General features: G+C 37.5%; 3 protein-coding genes and 1 pseudogene across 6 annotated transcripts in view; 2 read left to right on the top strand and 2 right to left on the bottom strand.

The window, feature by feature from the left end:
- The first annotated feature begins 2,253 nt into the window (after positions 1-2,253).
- LOC126607560 (uncharacterized) lies at positions 2,254-4,423 on the top strand (annotated as a pseudogene).
- Positions 4,424-4,455: 32 nt separating this feature from the next.
- On the bottom strand, positions 4,456-7,228 carry LOC126607558 (protein TRIGALACTOSYLDIACYLGLYCEROL 4, chloroplastic-like). Of its 2 annotated transcripts, none has more exons than XM_050275202.1 (5): positions 6,564-7,228; positions 6,227-6,487; positions 5,786-6,140; positions 4,986-5,326; positions 4,456-4,749 (listed from the first exon to the last, which is right to left on the bottom strand). In XM_050275202.1, the coding sequence occupies exons 1-5, from the start codon at positions 6,804-6,806 to the stop codon at positions 4,552-4,554; spliced, it is 1,398 nt and encodes a 465-aa protein (XP_050131159.1). In that variant the 5' UTR covers positions 6,807-7,228; the 3' UTR covers positions 4,456-4,551. The 2 variants fall into 2 exon arrangements, with proteins under 2 accessions (XP_050131159.1, XP_050131158.1); XM_050275201.1 differs by having other exon boundaries at positions 6,227-6,479.
- Positions 7,229-7,362: 134 nt separating this feature from the next.
- Positions 7,363-12,762, bottom strand: LOC126607554 (uncharacterized). The gene is made up of 17 exons (XM_050275192.1): positions 12,154-12,762; positions 11,933-12,030; positions 11,573-11,692; positions 11,336-11,425; positions 11,109-11,224; positions 10,697-10,796; positions 10,518-10,589; positions 10,390-10,437; positions 10,223-10,300; positions 10,012-10,131; positions 9,739-9,844; positions 9,137-9,300; positions 8,729-8,863; positions 8,435-8,565; positions 8,260-8,322; positions 8,051-8,129; positions 7,363-7,739 (listed from the first exon to the last, which is right to left on the bottom strand). The coding sequence occupies exons 1-17, from the start codon at positions 12,449-12,451 to the stop codon at positions 7,656-7,658; spliced, it is 1,902 nt and encodes a 633-aa protein (XP_050131149.1). The 5' UTR covers positions 12,452-12,762; the 3' UTR covers positions 7,363-7,655.
- Positions 12,763-19,138: 6,376 nt separating this feature from the next.
- LOC126607548 (ABC transporter B family member 11-like) overlaps positions 19,139-21,203 on the top strand; it is a 30,670-nt gene continuing 28,605 nt past the window's right edge. For 2 of the 3 annotated variants that reach the window (XM_050275178.1, XM_050275183.1), the window contains exon 1: positions 19,139-19,300. The gene's annotated coding sequence lies outside the window, so the exon portion shown is untranslated. The remainder of the gene's footprint in view (positions 19,301-21,203) is intronic. The other variant, XM_050275182.1, reaches the window with a different exon arrangement.

Genomic DNA, 21,203 nt, shown 5'->3' with positions numbered 1-21,203 from the left:
TGTTTCGCTAAATTTCATCCTCAAGATTTAATTGAAAGAGATGTTTTTTTTTAGGGAACTTTAACGAAAAGCACCTGGTACTGTTCACTTTAACGAAAAACCACATTTTTACACTAAAAAGTCAATCCTGGTACTATTCACTTTGCCCTTTATTTTGTCCTTATCATTAAAACTCAAAGTTTTCAAGCCCTTTTCATTAGTTTTCCTTTTTTTTTATTGGTAATGAGCCTAGATGTGACATTTCATAGTATGAAACCTCATTGGCAACAATTGTAACTTGTTTGTATTAATAAATAATGAATGACATTAATATTGTGTACTATCTAAAAGGTAAGCTACATTTCTTTGAATTGTTTACGCTTTTAAATTTTGCCCCTTCCCATGAAAATTTCTGGCTTCGCCACTGCATGTGGAGACATTTGTTACTCAAATTGTGAGACTCCAGTTAAACTATGGACACGACATTTCTTAAATGAATTTTTTTTATACAACAATATATTCACACTAAGAGATAGAAAAATAAATTGATATAAACTCCATGCAATTCAAACATAAAATGTCTCATTTGCAAATAAAGAGGAATACAACTGATCTACAATGACACGTTTGAGTCTAGGTACGGTCACAAACTTATTTACACTCCTTGGAGTGACATAGTGCATCCTGAGCCAATAATGTGAACTATGTGTTTGTTGGAAATATGCCTTAAAACCAATCATGAAATGATACTTTACGAACATTTCATATGTTAAAATAATCTATTTTAATATAATGGTAAAGATTATTGTTTAAAGCCGTCTCATTAAATGTTATGCGCTTCAACAATAAATTCAAAGAATATATAGTTAAGAGAATGTGATCTAAATAAGTTAGAAACATGAGACCTTTCAATTTCACATATCCTAAACGTTCATGATCACAGGATTGCCAATTGAAAATTGACAATCCAGATAGATCGATACATATTATACCTTCTCTTCATACAATGGCTAGTCTTGAGTCATTGGTGGCCAAGACAAGTATGTGAGTGATCAATAGATAGTGAGTCCACTGAATACGATCAACCAAGAGTTCTCATACTCATGTCATATGCGCACTCACTAGTTCGGATAATGTAAAGTAGTCTTTTAACCTAAGACACCACAATTGTCTTATAGTTAGGTCATTAATCTTTAATAGCTCAGTTGGTATAACATTCTTTTAACCTAATGGTCACCCGACAACGACAAGATGCTAAATTTCGAAGCTACTCTCGGTACAGGGGTATCTTTCATTGGGGGAACGGGTGCTCCAGTAGGTATGGGATTTACTGTTACGTCGATTAGGGCACCGACGGCTACAAAGGAGAGTTGCGAACAAAGTAAGGCCAAAAACCCCAATCGGAAACGTTTCACTATGCCACACGATTTGGCGGCTCAACTAGGGATAGAAAAGACTCCAATGTGTCCATGACTATTTCCAAACAAAGATCCAAATCAATGAGCTTGACCTGCACACACTTGAACTCATATGGCATGCTGCTCCACAAGCAAGGAGCATCCAGCCGGTCTTCATCTTGAAAACATCCAAGACTCTAGATCTTGTTAATTATAAGGTAGTTTACTTGCTTACTACAAAGTGCAAGCAGCAAGAGGTGTAACATCAAGTGTTGCGGTTTGATAAATCGGAGGAAATGTTGCATGCTCTATGTTAAAGGCATTCCATTTGAGTGTCTACGACATCGTTGGGGTTAAGCTACCTAGTTATTGAGGCAAGTGAGTGTATAACAAAGGATCTCTAGCCTTCAAACCGTTGAAGAAGAATACTCTAGGAAGTACAATTTAGTTGTTCCAAATCACATTTAAAGTAATTGTTTAAACAAGGGAATCACATTGGATGGTGAACATGGATGAACTATCAACCAAACAATGTGATCAATAGGGTTGATATAAAGAAAAATTGTATTGCATTGTAACCCCAAATTGAATAGATTCTCCACCTCCTTTACTTATCTTGGGTAACCATGATATATTGCAAAGTGCTACTCATGATTTGCGGAAGCTCTGAACACCAGCAATAAAAAATCTTTACTAAAAGGAGAATTGAAAGTAAGTTTCGATTCAGTAGTAAAATTTCTAATCGCACTCTGCCTAACTAATTGAAAGCTAATGAATCATGTGGAGTTAACAGCCGAGGCTTGAGAAAATGTCTCGAACATCCGCGTCTTTAAACCGTTCATCTTGCTACTTCATTGCTTTTGACTCTTTGAACGGCTGAAGATTTGATTTCCCGTCTCTTAAACCCTTCGGAATTGCAATGTAACGTGTAAAACATTGTGACGGACATTTGGGGGTTTGAGTGGAGAGATGAGAAGATGAGTAGTGCTGCAGTTGTAGTAGCCCTTCCTTCTCCCCCTAATCTTAACGGGTCTCTCTCTTCTCCAACTCCCATTAATAGCAGCTCGGTAATCTCTCTCTCTCTCTCTCTCTAACTGGTGGTAACAGAAATGGGTAAATTTTGCAGAACAAAAAGGATGGAATTGGAGAGCAAATGGTAATGAAGAAGACAGGGAATGGTGGGTACAAGTGGCGTTTGGTGATTGCTTGTGACGGCACCCGTTATGCAGGTTATTTCTTTCTTCCATTAAAATTTAAAGCTTTGAGCTTTCCCCTCCTTCTGCTTCAATTTTGATGTGCTTTGCTTTATTAGTCAGCGCCCAGTCTTGGGTTTTGCTAATTATTACGTTCATGAGGAACCCAATTGCTAATATGCGATTTAAGTTTTGATGAGAATAGCATTGGCTAGAGCGAATGTGCTCCGTGCACTTGATTTCAAATCATTTCTCGCAATTTTGATTAGTTTAAGGTATAATATCGCCCATATATAAAAGAAAAAAGTTTCTGCGGCCAATAAGCTCTGCTTAGAAATGTGATTCTATGATATATTTGACATAATGCCGCTGAGAAGGATTTTACATTTTCCTCAACTTCCAACTTTGTAAATCGAGCACCTTATAGCCATGAAGGTCATTCTTTGCGGTCAATTTTAGGAGAAAATCTGTCGTATCACCAGTTATATATAACCACGTGCCTGCCATGGGTCTCCCTCGTCATTTCTGTGATGAGAGAGATAGGCTCATGGTTGTATACATCCGGTGACACACAAGGACCTGTCCAATTTGAGATGTTTAAGACGCCCATTTCAAAAGCTCTCAACTTGATGTTAAGCTTCAACTTTCTGCATCAATCTTCTTCCAACACCTCAATGAATGTTACAGGACGGCAATATCAGAGTTCACCACCTACCGTACAGTGCTTTGTGGAGAAAGCTCTAACGACCGCTACGAAGCTGGAAAGGAACGATCTTCATTTCGTTGGTGCAAGTAGGACGGATAAAGGAGTACATGCCTGGGGTCAGGTCTGACTTTCTCACAACAAGCATTTTAACAATCAACCATATCACAGACTTACGTTCAGTTGAGCTTTCAGGTTGCACACTTTGTCACACCTTTCGACTATGACAGCATTGAAAGCATTCACGCTGCTCTCAACGGTCTTCTTCCTGATGATATCCGAGTTAGGGAGATCAGCCCTGCAATGCCTGAATTCCATGCTCGTTTTTCAGCGAAAAGCAAGATTTATCATTACAAAATACATAACGACACATTCATGGATCCATTTCAGCGCCAATATGCTTACCATAGAGTGCTCATAAGCTAAACGCCGCTGTCATGCGAGCAGCTGCAAAGTATTTTATTGGAAAGCATGATTTCTCTGCTTTTGTCAATGCTTCCCAGAAGGAACAAGTGCGTGATCCAGTGAAGGATATATTCCGTTTTGATGTCATTGAATTGGTAACGATCAAACCCCGAAAGATTTCTTCAACAGTAGTTGAATTTTAGAGTTCTGTGCATTACTGTTCATTGATTGATAACTGATTCTGTCGTCGTATCCTTGTTTAGGGAGTTCTTTTACGGCTAGAAGTTGAAGGCTCCGGCTTCTTATACAGACAAGTCCGGAACATGGTGAAGCATTCGTTTTAACCATTTTCGTCAAAAGTTAACGTCTTTTTAGTTCCAAGCAACAAAAGTATAAGCATCTGCATTTTTTCACCTCTGCAGGTTGCTCTGCTTATTCAAATTGGAAGGGAAGCACTTCCTCCTGATATTGTTCCCAAGATATTGGCAACACGAGATCGGAGAGTGCTTGCCAAATATACCATGTTTGCTCCACCCCACGGGCTTTGTCTTGCGACGGTCAAGTACAACGAGGAGCATCTACGGCTTCCATCCGGTTCCTTCGCAACCAGTTTTGGTATGCATTATACTATTGGCTCATGTAAGCTTCCATTCTACTAAGAATTTCACTTGCATTCTACCAACCAAACAATTTACAACAAGTAATAACATGATTGTTCAATAAATAATATTAACTTCAATTTGTTAGTTCTCCCTCCAACAACACAGCACTTACGAAATGGTGAATGAAAATTTCCATTAATGGGAAAATCTCCCTCAAAGATTCAAAATGATCCAACAATACAAACCCTATCACTGCACAGTAGGACGTGGTTTTATGTCTCGTAAAAACGAAGCTCTATCATGCATTCCTGGTGCTTTGGGGAATACCAAGCAACGGCTTTAGCTGAACCGAGGACTTGCAGCGCGTATTCAAGCGCAAAGACGGGCTCATCCACGCGTATATTCCAATCTCGGTTCTTTAGTTCAACTGCGACTCCTGAATCAACCCTGAAACTGACAGGTCCACAAATCTGCAACAAATTGCAGAAATTCAGTTCATGGCTAACATTCATGACAACACCGCTCAGGTTCAACATCCCAAACAGAAGCGATCCTAGTTAGTACGATGTGCGGCTCAAGTTCAACTCATGAAAATATGTTACAAGAACAAGTTTCCAAACTTAAAAACTCTCTTATTCTGAAATCGGAATTGACGTCATTTCTGCCAAAATGGAAGATGAAATTAATACAAGAGAAATATGGGTACCTGCTGCTGAAGAGAAAGTGTGGCATTGGGGCAAATGTCCTGTATAGCTTCCAACTTTGGCTGCTGAGAATTGAAGTAATCTTGTGCTAGATGTGCAGCACCTGAAATAAACTTAGAGCCAGAAGGAAAATCCAGGCGGGTGTGAAAGCGAGTAAGATCTAGGAATAGTCTTTGGAAGTTTCCATGCTGGGCTGTAAATGTTGCTGATGCAAATATATCTGCTAGAAATGCAGACTTTACTCCAGGAGCCCGAAAACTAAAACCTCTAAAACCCTGAGGACCATCGTCAGCAATTTGTGACCTAACCGAACTATCACCAAATGAGGCAGTCATAGCAGCACCTATGTTTAAAACAATGAATTTGAGGATCAATCAGTAAGAGTTGCATGCCTCAGTTTGCATCAAAAGCATCCGCAACAAACTAGTCGACCAAATTCACCTTAAACCTAATTTGTCACAGGTTTGTTAATAACGAACATAAGCAAAATTACACTGCAACTTCTGCACACAATCATCCCCTACTCTGCACCGTAAGAGTACATGCCAGTAGACAAATCTGACAAAAATTGCATTCGATGGCAAAGCACACAGGACTACCTGATCCCAATTTACGAGCAAACATTTTTATTATTAATGCTACAACTGATTGTTTCTTTCCTAATAAGTTCCGGAAAAAGCGTTCCTCCTTTATATAAGCAAAAGGGTGTTAACTAGTTCTTATAGAAAACCTCATCATCTTCTCCCTTCCCTAGTCCTTCCTTGCCAACTACCTGTATAATTCTGCAAATGCAGTGCCTTACCAATAATCCCTGAAGCCGAAACATGAGGATTCGAAAGGAATATATCAAATGGTTGGACCATTCTCAACTTCTGAGCACGACTCCTCCAAAGCTCAAAGTTCTTCTTAAAGGAAAATGCACTTGTGACAGACAAACCAGGAAGCAGAGTAGCAGGAACTCCATCGCTCTGACCACCGTCAAACTGGTCAGGAGTCCCTGAATTATGACGTGCACATACATGATAACTGGTACCGGAGTCAGAAGCAACCGAAGCCAGATCAAGTGACATTGAGAATGGCACATCCCAATAGTTTCCGGGTTTGTCAACGAAAAGTCCGGGCCAAACTGCCTCCACTGTCAAATTATGATGAGGAAACTGCAATGTACATGATTATTCACAGCATTACTACAAACTCAGCAACAAGGGCACAAAACTGATAATTTTCCATGAAAAAAAGTCACCTTGTGCTGAAAAAGTGCTTTCTTTCGGGGCTTCTTGTCATCGCCATAACCGTCCACACTCAAAACCAATGTGTCATCGGGTGTTAGCCAAAACTCAGAGCAGAAAGAAAGGGCGTACAACGACTTCTCACGCAGGTGGGTTCCAATGCTTTGCATCCACGAAGATACAGAGTCCGGCGACGCCTCCTTCCCGCTCTTTTTCACGGCGGAGATGAACCGCTGCACATGGAACTGACCCAGAAACGTCCCGAACCTATAGAGCTTTTCAATTCGAGAATTAGTGATTCAACTTGAAAAATGCAAAAGGGAAAGTGAAGTGGATTTTGGCGGCGGCTACCAATTGTCGCCAATGGGTAGGGTGAGGACTCGCTGGAGAGTGAAGCCGTTGGCGGGGGCGTAGGAAGGGACCAAGGGGGAGGGCATGAACCGCTGCATGAAGTCGATTTGCTTGGGCCTGGAGAGCTTGGCGCCACGGGTGAGGCCCAGAGGAAGTGGATCGCCGGGAACCGGCCGGACCAGTCCGTCGAGGGTCCTCGGTGTCGACATGTCGAGGTCCCAGAAGCTGCCGTCCATTGCCCATCTCAGCTTCTTCATCTCCATTCCCAGATTGCTTCTTGTTTCAGCTTCTTCTGCTGCTTCTGCAACTTCTTCAAACCCATTTGATCTTTGACAAATTAATGAACGACAAGTCGTCTAACTTTGGAAACGTCAGTGCTTCGAGTGGGATACCCATTTTTGTGATTCTTTTGTGTTATTTTGAGAATTTTAACGAAAATCTCACGATTCTATTCATTTTAACGAAAAATCAAATTTTTACACTAAAAAATCAAACCTAGTACTATTCACTTTATCCTTTATTTTGTTATTTTCGTTAAAACTCAAAATTTTCAAACTCTTTTCATTATTATTATTTTTTTTAATCATTTGTACTTACAGACCCTAACAAGCATCGACACATTACATTATTGAAGCAAGACGCAACGTGGTGATAAACTCGTTTCATATAAATTTCTCTCAAACGAGGCCACATAGGAGTGAGAAGGAATTTTAACGTATAATTTTCATCATTCGTTTGAGCCTTGGCATAGATGAATTGATAAAGGTGATGAACACCTCGGTGTCGTAAATCCGTCACAAGCCATAAGCACTGATTACTAATTAGTAATCACACATTATTGTTATTAGTTTGAAACCTTGAAGTTGTAACCTGCCGAATCATCATACAGATCAATACTCGATTTAGGATAACAACAACAACAAAGCATTTTCTCACTAAGTGGGATCGATTATATGAATCCCAGAACGCCATTACGCTCGGTTGTGTGTCACGTCTTTCGTTAAATCCAAATACTCAAGTTAGGATATTCAAATAAAAATCAATATGGTAAACTTGGTCGCCATGATCAATATTTACAACAAAAATGCAGTTTTAAGACATACAGTTCACCTCGTCGTCCATGGCAGATCCATTAAACCTCGAACAGTAGTATGAATACGAATCATGAGCAAGCGTCTGCAGAAACAAAAGGCACGGCGTATAAGTGTTAGTTCTAAGGCCGTTGCTATGAAGACTACACGATTGTGCGCGCGTGTAATACATTGCTTATTTGCATTTTCTTTACTTTGTATCACGTCTGCATAGAAATCCTGAGTTTGAATGCAGACCGGAGCTACACCTATATGGTTTTCTATGTCAGCATTTCATCGTGCAGGGTTGCACGTGAAGAAGAGATTTTCGCTCATTCTCTAACAATTTAAGCTTTGGTGTTTAGTGGTTGTCAAACACAGAAAGCATGATAAAGAACGCCGTGATAGTTGAGTTACCTGTTCCTGCGAGCGGAAATACATGAACGGTGTATAATGTAGGAAATTGGACACCCTAGAGGTATATATATCAGCATACCTGTAAGATGAAAAGGAATTGAGAGGATCAATATCAATGAGGACATTCATAATTTCAATTTTGACATCTGTCACAGCCGTGACCAGAGTACACATTAACGAAAGTGAACATGTCAGAAGAAAGAACATACTTCTCGATTTGCCTCATCAAATGGCTTTTATCCCAGAACCCTGCACGTGAAAGAAATCCCCACCTGATGCAAGGCGGGTTCAAGAGGTCAACTGTATGTTCATATGACAAACTTTTTCTACAAATAAAACACTAGTAGTGAATAAACAATTCTGTATTCTTTGTAAGCATCTTACCTTTTGTTGAAGAGCTCTCCATCTGCTTCTAGCATCGGAGCAATTTTCTGGTCTAGTCGTTGCATAACAATAAGTAGCTTTTGCATGCTTTCTGAGAGTTCTTGATCATCCAAGTTTGTTGCAGCAAGGGTCTGAAAGCACAGAAAAAATTTAAGAAGCACTACATCACATAAGTCTTGGATTAGGCATTCAAGGCGTTCACATTGCTTACTCAATGCTGATGATTCAAAACGAAACCAATTTAGACTAATAGCTAACTAAAAACATAAGCAATGAAATCATAAGACAACTTACTTGAGCAGGACGCCCTTTAGTTCGCCTTTGTGAGGCGAGCCGAAGTTGGTTGAAAAGATCCCCTACGACCTCCTTTTGATTTATAAGATCTACGAGTGCTGCTCTATGACCCCGGCTATGAATCAAAGCACTATACTGCAGTTCAAAATTTTCATGAAACAAATTAAGGCCCTCATTAGCATTCAACAGCTCAAGTATATTAAAATCTCAATTTCTAGGACACCAAATTATAAATTTAGTTCACAGTGTTCGGTCTGGGGAATAACGGAATACTTATATAAAGGCGGATTTAGTTTGCAGTCTCAATGATTTTTTTCTAGGTAATACTATATTATGAGTGATGCCAAATTGTTAGTTGCATTTCCCTTTCTGAACTCTAGCATGCAAAGAGAAATCAACTGCACAAACCTCTTCTTCCAATTCTCGACAAATCAATGCTGTTCGCCATCGCAGATGAACTTTGGATTGACTTACATCGGTGTAGATATGATCACCAACATATAGTATCTCATCTCCGTGGATATTTAGGGAATTCTCAACCATCTGAGCACTTCCTCCTGAATACAATCCCCCTGCAGAAAGAAGACATTTGAATGAGAATGAGATTCATAAATAGATGTCAACAAAGTATAGATGAATCGAAAAATCAGATCAATGCAAAGCACAGATGAATATTCAGGCAATCCTGGCAAGCAGTGCCCCTTATTACATGCACCTAAATTCATCTACTATAGCCATGAAGAAATGTATCCTCAGGTATTATCCCTGCTCATTCACTGTATTTCTTCCGTGCATATAAAGTTCACTACAAATTATGAGTCATGACGACTATGCCACTATCCATTTCTCAAGACTAAGAGAAGACATTATTGTCCATGGAATCACATCCTAGACACCTTAACAGCATGTTCAACCACATACAAGATATTCAGTGCTAAACAGGCACAAGTACCAAACTATAGCCACTATCACCTGTTTTAGCCTAAACCCTGAAGTATAGCCATTATCACCTGTTTTAGCCTTGAAGCATGGACGCATGAGGCCCTCACCCGTCACTACCTCATACATTGGGTGTGACATTTGGAAGAACTCTGGCTTCCTTGCAGAGACTATTACCTGCATATAAGCGTAATAAACAAAAATTCTACTCACTGCTGTTGACGCCTGGTTACAATTCTAAAGATCATTACTATTTATCAAACTCCTGTAGAGCAGATGCCCAAAAGAATAATTATTATTCAACGTAGCATGAAGTTAACACTAGATGGATGACGTTTACTTACAATGTCAAATAGATCCCTCCAACCCATCTCATTGGGAAGAAATCTGTTGAAGGAATGCTGCATCATTTTGTCGGTGTAATGATAATCTGAGTTGGTAATGAGCAGAAGCTTTTTACCAGCCTTATGCAGAAATAAGTTCTAGTAAATTAGGATTTATATAATAGCCACACGCTATGCAAAGATGAGATCATTGAGATCCTATAAGACATACCTCTTTTTGATCCAAAAGCGCTAGTGGCAATTCTGGATCAGGCGTCACAAACAGTTCAGGCTTAGACATTATCTCGCTCTGCATATACACCAAAATCAGTTCATGTTCATGAACCAATATCTGATTATTATTCAATAAACAAATAATAAATATACAAATATATTAACCTTTAGTTGACCCTCGACATGTGCCCAGAAGAGGGCTGTTCCAACAGCCTGAAATCATGTCAAGAGTTAAAAGGGAGCAAGAAAAAACCAATGCCAGAGCTCTATAAAATTGAGGCAGAGCATATTGCCTTATAGAGCCCTTTATAATCAAGTGGACCAAGTTCTGCAGGTATGGTTCCATCATCCAATCTGTCAACCAACTGAAAAAAAGAAGAGTCAATATCTACATAAGTAAAATCTGCAAAATGATAGCAACAAAATGAGTCGGTTGTTTAAAAAGGTGATCTAGCTAAAACAACACCAATACCTGCATATAAGCCACAGCTTCTGAGACAGAGAACAGTGTATTAAGGAATTCCCACCGAGTTTCCTTCCGGAGGTCCACCAGTTCCCTCCCGTACATCTCACTTCAATGGAAAGAAAGTTAGGCCACACTATAGAATATACTACTCCAGCTTTTTCCCAAAATGATATTCTAAGGAGCTACATGCTTGAAGAACCTAGCCGCATACGCAAAGTTACAATATAAGGGCAGACCAAGTATACATATGATATATAGTTACATTCATTTGGAAAATCTTATTGTTAGTTATAACAGAAAAGAAAACTGAATTTGCATTTGCAGTGCGAGACTAAACATAAATCCATGGGCTGACACTATACGTGAGTCACATTCTCCATTGTTTCTCTATAATCAGAATAAAAGGTTCCAAGCGTACCTTACAGCTCGATTAGATAGCATGGATGTGCCATGCATAGCCCTCTTAACATAACCAAATCGATCAGCCTTCACCAAGTTTCCGTTCTCTTTGTCTATGACGAGGCCTCTAATAACCTATATGAAAAGATAGAACAAGGGTGGGGAAGAAAAAAGTAACTTGAAGATCTTCTGGCTTGCATAAATGTAAATACTCAGTTAAATTTTCAACTAGTTTATAGATGATACCAAGTCAGGGTCAAATGCAAGACCGTCAACAGGGAATCCCACTTTCTTTAAATTTTCCATACAGTAATCATAAGCCCTCCCTTCCCAAGCCTGCAAGATACAAATCCATGTCAGACAATCCACAATTCCACCTCCTCCAGCACCAGCAGTAACCAGAATAGTAATGGTTACTAATGTACTCTGGCTCCAACACTGCAAATGCAAAATCATAAAAAAACAGAAACCAATGAAACTTACAATCACGTTATAATGCATCAAGGTGTAGTCCATATCATATCCGATGGCACTGATTGATCGGAGATTCAACGTGCGGCTACAGAAAATGCCACGAGGTGATTGCCTCGACGAAAAAGGGCTCTGCACATAAAAATTCTACATGGTAAGTTCGATGCACAGGTACCACCATAAGCAAATGGTCAGTGTGACGTTCACTGGAACAACGACAAAAGAAAGGAAAACAAGGCCAGTGATTTAAACACTCGCTCAAACATTGTAAGCTATTCAATTTGGGGTGCAGATGGCTAAAACTATAGTGCGAAAATAAAAAATTGTCAGTCTAAAACAAATGTATGCAACAAAAAGATTAAATAACAGCACCGGAATACCCAAGTCTCTGAGCAAGTCTCCAGCTTCTTCAGCCTCCACTCTGGCAACTTCCTCAATCGGACCTTTCAAAGTTACATCACCATCGATTCCTACGCGGGTTTTCGAAAAAGATCAAAACTTTATACATTGCAGGCTAATACAGTTGCAGTTTCACAAGTGGGAAAATTGAAAGAGTGAACTGGAATTTGGATAGGGGAATAATAAAAAGTTACCAAAAGCCTGGAGATGCTCCATCTTCACATTCAAATCTCCTTTGGTTTTCTCTCCCAAGTAATCCACTTCATACTTGCTCGACGAAGTCACTGAAAACGCTGACTTCTCGTCAACGCCGCTGCCGCTGCTGCTGCAGTTGCACTTCATTCCACGATTCCGGCGCAAATTCTTGCTGCTGATGAAGTTCTGGGACATGGGTCGGATTCGAAACGGGGTTCTGAGAGAGCTGGAAGCCGCCATTGAAACGGGGGTCTCTCTGAAAACTGAGAATTTCCCCAACGCCTCGAACGCGTACATCTCTAAAGCTGAAAGCTGGGTCCTTGCAGTTGCAGTTGCGGAGCGCGAGAGGAGTAGAAGAAGCGGAAGTGAAGGTTTGCTTTTTAAGTGTTTGTGGAAGAGATTGATTGGTTTGTCGCTCAGCTGCTGGGACTACTGTCGGGTCTATCGGGCCTCTGTGACCATGGTGGTGGTCGTCGTTGTGGTCGTGGTCGTCGTGGTGGTGCTGCAACAAAACGATCGAAAACTAAAAGGCCTTTGGGGGGTCACCTGGTCCGTTTCTCAATTTTCAGAGGCACCACCGGACCATTGAATTTGATCATGGGTCAACTTCATGTCAGAGATATTTTATTTTTAGGTCTGGCTTGCTTAACTTTACTAAAATTATATAAACATGTCTAAATTTTCGAAGATATTCAATGTCCATTTCACAACATGTCAAAAACATTTTGTATTATCTTATGATGTTTGATATAAAACTTCTTTTTCATCAAAGCAAATAACTGAAATTTAAACTCGTGATTAGGACCAAACTAATCACATTCCAAGAGCGGAGAATTAATAATCATCATCCTAGCAGAATGAGGATACACTAAAACAAAACACAATTAATCACTTGAATATAAAGTTCATATGCAACGGAAATTATTTATGCATACTCATTTTTATATACGAGCATTCTTAGTTATTATGATTTTTTTTTTATTTGAACAAACGAAATTATCTATTCTGACTTTTTTTTAAACAAATAATGTGGACTTAGTATCACAATGAACTAGTAATAATGTAGTTTAAACTTACATTTAGCGAGAAGTGAAACTAAAATCTCTTACAAATGAAGATGAATATACTAGACTGTAGTCCTAATGATATTATTCTGACTTTTAAATTAAATAATTAAAGAAAAAATTAGTAAAGGATGGGCTCGAGTACAAAAGAGTCACGTTTTCCTAACCACAAATCAGGCCTTATGCCTTAATACACAGTAGGCCCATTGCATATCTCTTCCATTTTTCTTCTTCTTTTGGGCTTTTTACATCATGAGGCCCATCACATATTTTTCTCAGGTAGGTTAACTACCATGAGTGATAATCTGTTTTAAGTTCCAAAACCTTTTCATAATCATCCTAGGTCTGTTTTTTGTTTAGGATACAAGCAATACTTCGAATACAAGACATTGTGTGCAGGAGTGAATGTTTTGCCAATTCACAGTCCCAAAATGAATATTAAACTCGCTTTAATTCATCGTGTTCGCCATCACACTGTCTGGCTGGTGCATTGACCTCCATGAAATTTTCGGAATCTACAAAAACATTATAGGGAGCAATCTGATGATTAGCCTATTCCGAACTACTTGGGGATTTCATGAGGATCTAAAACCCCAGTCCCTTTTGGAGGCCAAATACCTTACTTTCTCTACTATTTCCAAGTATGTCGTTCCAATTAAGAGCCAAATTTTGAACAAACAACCTTTGGTCAAGTTGGACAGTTCTCCAAGTAATGTTTGGTTCAGGGATCGCTCACATAAAGCATGATATTCTTATGTATTTTGATCATACTCGGCCCTCATGGTTTAATAAAAATGAGAGCTGCCTTGGTAATACAACCCTTCCGAAGTATTGTAAAAAAAACCTCTCACAAGGACATGAAACTCTCTCGTTTCTTCAACGTAGTCAGGACATCTTCATCCGATTTCTATCAAGTCTCATTAACAGAATTGATTCTTGACCTTGATTCAATGCAAACAAACAATGCCAATGAGAACATGACGATGATTTCCCTCCCGTATGACATGGATGCAACTCATGGCATGTTTACGTAAGGGTAATCGGAATAAAGAAAGGGAATTGAATTTCGATTACGGAGTATTCCGGTGTTTACTAAATATTAAGGAATCAAAAAAGTGGTGGAGCCCACACCAAAAAAAGAATCCAATTCCTGAAATTGGAGGAATCAGATTCCCTAGTTTTGTGAGGTATTTGAATTCCCTGAGGGCAAGGGAATCGGGAATGCATCTTTTATTCCAATTATGCCCTCACTTGTTTCTTATTATCCCAACATTGCCCTACATTTGACACTCATTATGTCATTTTTAATAAATAAATAAAATCTATTTATATATTTTTATATAGATAATTGTATTATATAAATTTAATTAAGAATTTAATTTAATTAATTAGTATGAAAATAATTTATTTATGTAAGGGCAATTTAGTCATCAACATAGTTTTCATTCCGATTGAATTGAATTAGTAAACAACTTATATGGACTCAACATCATTCTTACCATCTTTTAATAAATAAATAGAACCTATTTATACATGCTTATATAGATGAATTTTATTATATAAATTTAATTAAGAATTTAATTTAATTAATTAGTATGAAAATAATTTATTTATGTAAGGGCAATATAGTAATCAACCTAGTTTTCATTCTGATTGAAATGAATTAGTAAACAACTTATATGGACTCAACATCATTCTTGCCATCTTTTAATAAATAAATAGAACCTATTTATACATGCTTATATAGATGAATTTTATTATATAAATTTAATTAAGAATTTAATTTAATTAATTAGTATGAAAATAATTTATTTATGTAAGGGCAATATAGTAATCAACCTAGTTTTCATTCCGATTAAAATGAATTAGTAAACAACTTATATGGACTCAACATCATTCTTGCCATCTTTTAATAAATAAATAGAACCTATTTATACATGCTTATATAGATGAATTTTATTATATAAATTTAATTAAGAATTTAATATAATTAATTAGTTTGAAAATAATTTATTTATGTAAGGGCAATATAGTAATCAACCTAGTTTTCATTCCGATTGAAATGAATTAGTAAACAACTTATATGGACTCAACATCATTCCTACTCCGATTCCTAACAGTTTTAGTAAACAACTTCAACAGGAATCAGATTCTGATTCCACCTCATTTCAATTCCTCCTTAATCCAATTCCCCCTCAATCCAATTCCTCTCAATTTGATTACGGATTAGTAAACGCGCCATCAATGTTCTACTGCAGCCAACTTTGACTCCCAACAATCTATAGATTCCAGATACACTTTTGGCTGTGTGACATAAGGAAATTTGATCCCCTTTACAATCTAGAGGTTTTGAATTTTCAACAAAATACTTGACTTCCTACTAGGTTTTCTATTGGTTACGACCAATGACTAAAATATCGATAATATCGGCGATATTATCGTTTTTCAGAGACACCGATATTTTCCCACGTATCAGTCTCATTATCGTCAAAATATCGCGATATATTCGATATTATCGAAAAAGTTGTCGTGGCTCCGTCGTCGGAAAGGCAGCCGAGGCTGCGTCGTCCCAGCTGCCTAGATCTCTCTCTGCAATCCAGGCTTAGACCCAAGATCTGCGCCTCCGTCGTCGGAAATGAAAAGTCCAGTGTTCTAAAACTTGCTGCAAATCCCAAACTTGCTGCAATTTTTGCAATGGGCTGCAGAAATTTGTAGAGACAAGCTGCAGAAATTCGTACGAGATCGGAAGTTGTAGATCTGTGAAGATGAGGGAATTTTTCCAGAGACGATCTGTAGCTCGTCTGTGAAGATCTGTGAAGTTGTAGAAATTCGCAGAGACGATCTGTGAAGATGAGGGAATTTTTGCAGCTCGTCTATGAACTGTGAAGATGAGGGAAGAGAGTTTGAGAGAGTGCGAAGAGAACCATGGGATGTGATTAAAACGGGTGATGTGATTAAAACCACCCATGAAATTGAAAACCATGGGATGGTTTTAGCGAGGTAACCCAAGGTGGTTTTGATTATAAAATAGAAAACCATGAGATGGTTTTAAAAGTGGATGGGTGACGCTAAAGAGGTGAGGGGATGGTTGATGGTTTTAACTTTTTAATAATGAAAACCACCCACTATGTGGGTTTTTTATATTTTTAAAAGTTTGGTATATATATTAAATATATATGTTATATAAATTATAAATTATTTAGATAATATTAGGTTTTTTTTTTCATAGGCAAGCATATTATATATATACATAAAACATTCACATATGTATATTCTTCTATAAGAAATAACATATTAGTCAAGAATTATTTACATTTGATATAGTAAATTTAATTAATTCATAAAATATATAAGAAATTTCTTATATCCAGCCCATGTGTGTGTTATCCGAGAGAAGAAAAAAAAATCCAAACCTGCTTTCAAAATATCCAGCCCACGTGTCAGTAATCGTGAGGTTTGGTCTTCAATGTCTTCAAATGATTTTGCTTATGGACAACATCAACCAATCTCGGATCCATATGGGTGGCATGTTAACAATTACATGCAAAACTATTTTGGGGATTTATCATTTGATGACTACTCTTCACAATACACTTACTCTACACATAGAGATGATGAAGATAGTCAAAATTTTGAACCTCATAGGAATTCTATGTGGTACTAAATCACTCATGTATCTTATCATGCAATGTATAAAGTGTAAAATATTGTACTAATTCATTAAATATAAATGATTATAGTGTGTTTAAACTTCTTTAATTAATTACTACATATTTTCTACGCTCACAATGTTTGCCAGCACGCTATATAATCAACTTAAATAAGTTAAATTCATCATGCAATGCATTTCGTTCCAATTTTTTATGTTAAACTAATAAATAATTGACTAAATAAACATCCTACAAAGTTTCAATAAAAATTTTCAAGTTTTTCTTACAATTTCCGTGGTTTCCATATTATTTTTATCGATATTGATAATATCCCGATATTTCCATCGATATTTCCGTGTTTTTAGACTACCGATATTTCCGATATTATCGATATTTAATATCTTGGTTACGACTGCTTAATTAGTACACGTGCACACAAATTTGCCATCCATTGAGCTGGCCAAATAGTCATGTTCATTAATTTTACTAACTTGGCCACTAAGCAAAGCTTAATTCAACTGATCAGAGTATCTCTTTGGCTCTACATAGTGAGCAACTTGAGAAAAGACTTATGACATATCTTTTGATTAAAATTTTATAAACATGTCGTTATTATTACGATCTAATGATAATTATCATTTTGAAATTCAAAATTTCAAATTGACTGGTTCAACTTAATTATTACTGATCTGCCAAGCGTTTTAGCCCGACCTTTTTTCTACAGATTTGGATCCTCTCCTGAGCCAATGGAGAGGATCCTCCTGATCAAGCATTATGAGCTGTTGGATTTTTATCCAACGGTTATAATTATTATAACTTTTAAGTGATCCTCTGTTTATAACCGTTGAATTTTTATCTAACGGCCCATAATACTTGGTCAGGAGAATCCTCTCCATTGGCTCCGGAGATGATCCAAATCCTTCTTTTACATCAACGTCATTTGTATAAAAAGAATATTTTATAAAACTACGCGCACAATAGTGACCCAAGAAAAAAGTCTCCCTAGAAAGTCGTATTGAAATTGTTCTTCTATAGCATAAGCTCGAGCATTTTTTATTTTCATGAGTGCAATAATATTCCATACCTACCTCATGCGTGCAAGCCATATTTGATGCCATCATTTGTTTTTTGCCGTGATCTTATGGTGTTTCTCTTTAAGATGTAACTTAATTGTCCAATTTATGTATATAACTCCAACACCGGCTTCTTGTTTTACTCAATTCGTTGTGTAGACAATAAACGCTAATGAGTTTATAGACAGAAACGAACTTACATATAATGGAATAAATTCATTCATGTTTATTATTTTCGTGTGAGAGGTGTAAGAGAAATTAATATCGCTCTATCATATAGAGGGAAAAAACTTACAAGTAACAAGATAAATTCATTTCTCTCTACTACTAGAATAACAAAGTAAATTCATTTCTCCGTGACTGAAAAAGGAGCAAGAGAAATAAAGAAAAATAGGCATTATTCAGGAGAAAAGGAATTTGCAAGTACGTAACATAGTGTACATATCTTTTTCTTTGTTTTTCTTCACGCTTAGACTTGTCACGCTATAAGGACGATACAGGAAAATAAGCTTGAACCTCATTGCATTTACGTCATGACCTGTTAAGATGTCGTCATGGTCTCTTGTTTTGTTTAACAATAATTAACAACACATTCCTTGTTTTCTAAAACAAAAGGACATACTCGTTGCATTATTATTTGCTAGTGTAAAAATATAACAATATTGCGTAGTCCCTTCGGAGACATTCGATAAAATGATAATGTGTTGAATGCATATCGCCCCATATTATTCTCCAACTCTTAGAGTAAAACTTAAATTTTAAATTTTAAATCCACTTATATTTTTAAGTTACTTTAAGAAAAAAAATTATCCTAAATTCATTAAATGTCATTTTTATTAGACTTTTTCAAGAGGGAAGTGCATGTTGGTTGGACTGCCACAATTATTATTTTTTAGGAAACTAATGAAAATAGTTTGAAAACTTTGAGTTTTAACGATAAGAACAAAATAAAGGGTAAAGTGAATAGTACTAGAATTGACATTTTAATATAAAAATATGATTTTTCGTTAAAGTGAACGGTACTATAGCTTTTCTTAAAATTCCTTTTTTATTTTATTTTATAAAGTGATATGAAAAATGGAAAAGCAAACATGGACCCATTGACATTACAAAAAGAAACTCGTCGTCTATGTAAAAATTAAAAGCCAACATGACAGTGGGGTAGGGGTAGTCGGAGCACAGTTGACCTCAGGACATCAGGAGACGACAAACCACAAGCAGCACAACAGACCCAGGAGCTCAAATGGTATATCGGAGTTGGACTACGACTACCAGATATCAGAGCAACCCAAGTTTCCCAGATACTTCCATACTTGAAGAAGAAGAAAACGAAAAAAAAAAATGAAAAATTAATCAAAGGTCAGAGTTTGAATTGTATTTCATTCAACTGTTAAGCTAAAGAGAGAAACATGAATTCTGTATATATATATGAATAGAAGAAGAACAAGGAAGAACTAGAGAGAAAGAGAGAGAGAGAGCTAGATGTAATTCTCTTGTATATTTTTTTTTCTTAATCTGAAAGTCATCACAATACAAGGTATTTATAGAGGACATAATATTGCAACTACTCTAACTGCCTAGCTAATCTTCTGCCAAGTGTCATAATCTCACACACTATATAACATCTCTATCATCCCCCCTCAAACTCATGCTTGAATGATCCTAGCATGAGATTGTTGCAATGGGTGTGAAACAAAGGAGCACTCAAGCCTTTAGTTAAAATGTCAGCAAACTGTTCCTGAGAAGACACAAATTGAACCCGAAGCTGATTCTTGGCAACACGTTCGCGAACAAAGTGAACATCAACTTCTATATGCTTTGTCCTTTGGTGCTGAACTGGATTGAAAGATAAGGCAATGGCAGACATATTATCACAAAATAAAACCGGAACAGAAGAGATAGTGATGTGAAGAAACCCCAAAATTTGTTTAATCCAATCAAGTTCTGCAGCAGTAGAAGACAAAGCTCTATACTCTGCCTCTGTGGAGGATTTGGAAACAGTTTGTTGCTTCTTTGAAGACCAAGAGATAGGACTACCACCCAGGTAAACAATCAACCCCGTTGTAGATCTCCTATCATTGGGATCGCCGGCCCAATCAGCATCACTGAATGCTTTAATGTCCAAATCAGTTCGGGAATAAGACAGGCCATAATCCATAGTGCCCTTGAGATATCGAAGAATCCGTTTAACTGCAGTATAATGAGAAAACATAGGGCACTGCATAAACTGACACACTTGATGAACGGAGAAGGCTATATCAGGCCTAGTAAAGGTTAAGTATTGCAGAGCACCCACAACACTCCTATATAGTGTAGGATTATTGAAGGGTTCACCATAATCTTTCAGAAGCCTAGTATAAGGCAGACAAGGTGTGTCACAAGGTTTAGAATCAACCATTTATGTTTTCACCAGTAAATCATGAACATACTTGTACTGAGAGAGAAACAAACCAGTTCCAGTTCTGGAAATTTGAATGCCCAGGAAATAATGCAAAGGACCTAAATCTTTGATGTCAAACTCAGAAGTCAAAGATTGGATAACCTGTTGAACAGCCAGAGAATCATTGCCAGTGATGATGATATCATCGACATAAAGCAACAAAATGATCAATGTAGAATCAACAGTCTTCACAAACAAGGAAGAATCAGAGTAAGTTGTCTTGAATCCCAACTGAGGAAGAAAAGCAGTGAATCTCTCATTCCAGGCTCGGGGAGCCTGTTTCAAACCATAAAGAGACTTATGAAGCTTGCAGACCAAGTTAGGATAAGTAGAGTCTTCAAACCCGGGAGGTTGCACCATATAGACCTCCTCTTGCAAGATGCCATGTAAGAAGGCATTTTTGACGTCTAACTGCCGTAAAGACCAATTAAAATGAGCTGCCAAGGCCAAAACAATCCTCATTGTTGTAGGTTTAACAACATGACTGAAAGTTTCAGTATAATCAATCCCTGGTTCTTGATTAAACCCTTTTGCGACCAACCGACCTTTATGCCGAGCTATAGTACCATCAAAATGTCTCTTAATCTTGAACACCCATTTACAACCAACCAAATTCTTGGTGGAAGGCAAAGACACCAAACTCCAAGTTTTCTGAGTATGAAGAGCATCAATCTCTTCTTTCATAGCTTGTACCCAAACTGGACACTTGAGAGCTGACTTATGGGAAGTAGGTTCAATCAAAGACAAATCGGGGACATCAGATGGAGGAATAGCTGATAAGAATGCTTTCTTCTTGATAATCCCATTTTTGCTTCTGGTTTG

This window comes from Malus sylvestris, chromosome 16, assembly GCF_916048215.2.
Source record: "Malus sylvestris chromosome 16, drMalSylv7.2, whole genome shotgun sequence".
Taxonomy (NCBI): domain Eukaryota; kingdom Viridiplantae; phylum Streptophyta; class Magnoliopsida; order Rosales; family Rosaceae; genus Malus; species Malus sylvestris.
This window is presented reverse-complemented; position numbering and strand designations above follow the sequence as displayed.

Bases quoted from the DNA above. Each gene is read 5' to 3' on its own strand.
- LOC126607554 (XM_050275192.1), bottom strand. From the start codon at position 12,451: ATGTACGCGTTCGAGGCGTTGGGGAAATTCTCAGTTTTCAGAGAGACC. The intron at 10,797-11,108 runs GTACGCTTGGAA...TTTCCATTGAAG, and splicing joins CTATCTAATCGAGCTGTAAG to TGAGATGTACGGGAGGGAAC. The intron at 10,132-10,222 runs GTATGTCTTATA...TTTCTGCATAAG, and splicing joins CGCTTTTGGATCAAAAAGAG to GCTGGTAAAAAGCTTCTGCT.
- LOC126607558 (XM_050275201.1), bottom strand. From the start codon at position 6,826: ATGGAGATGAAGAAGCTGAGATGGGCAATGGACGGCAGCTTCTGGGAC. The intron at 6,480-6,563 runs GTAGCCGCCGCC...AAAGCTCTATAG, and splicing joins CTACCCATTGGCGACAATTG to GTTCGGGACGTTTCTGGGTC. The intron at 5,327-5,785 runs GTAAGGCACTGC...TTTTAAACATAG, and splicing joins TTCGGCTTCAGGGATTATTG to GTGCTGCTATGACTGCCTCA.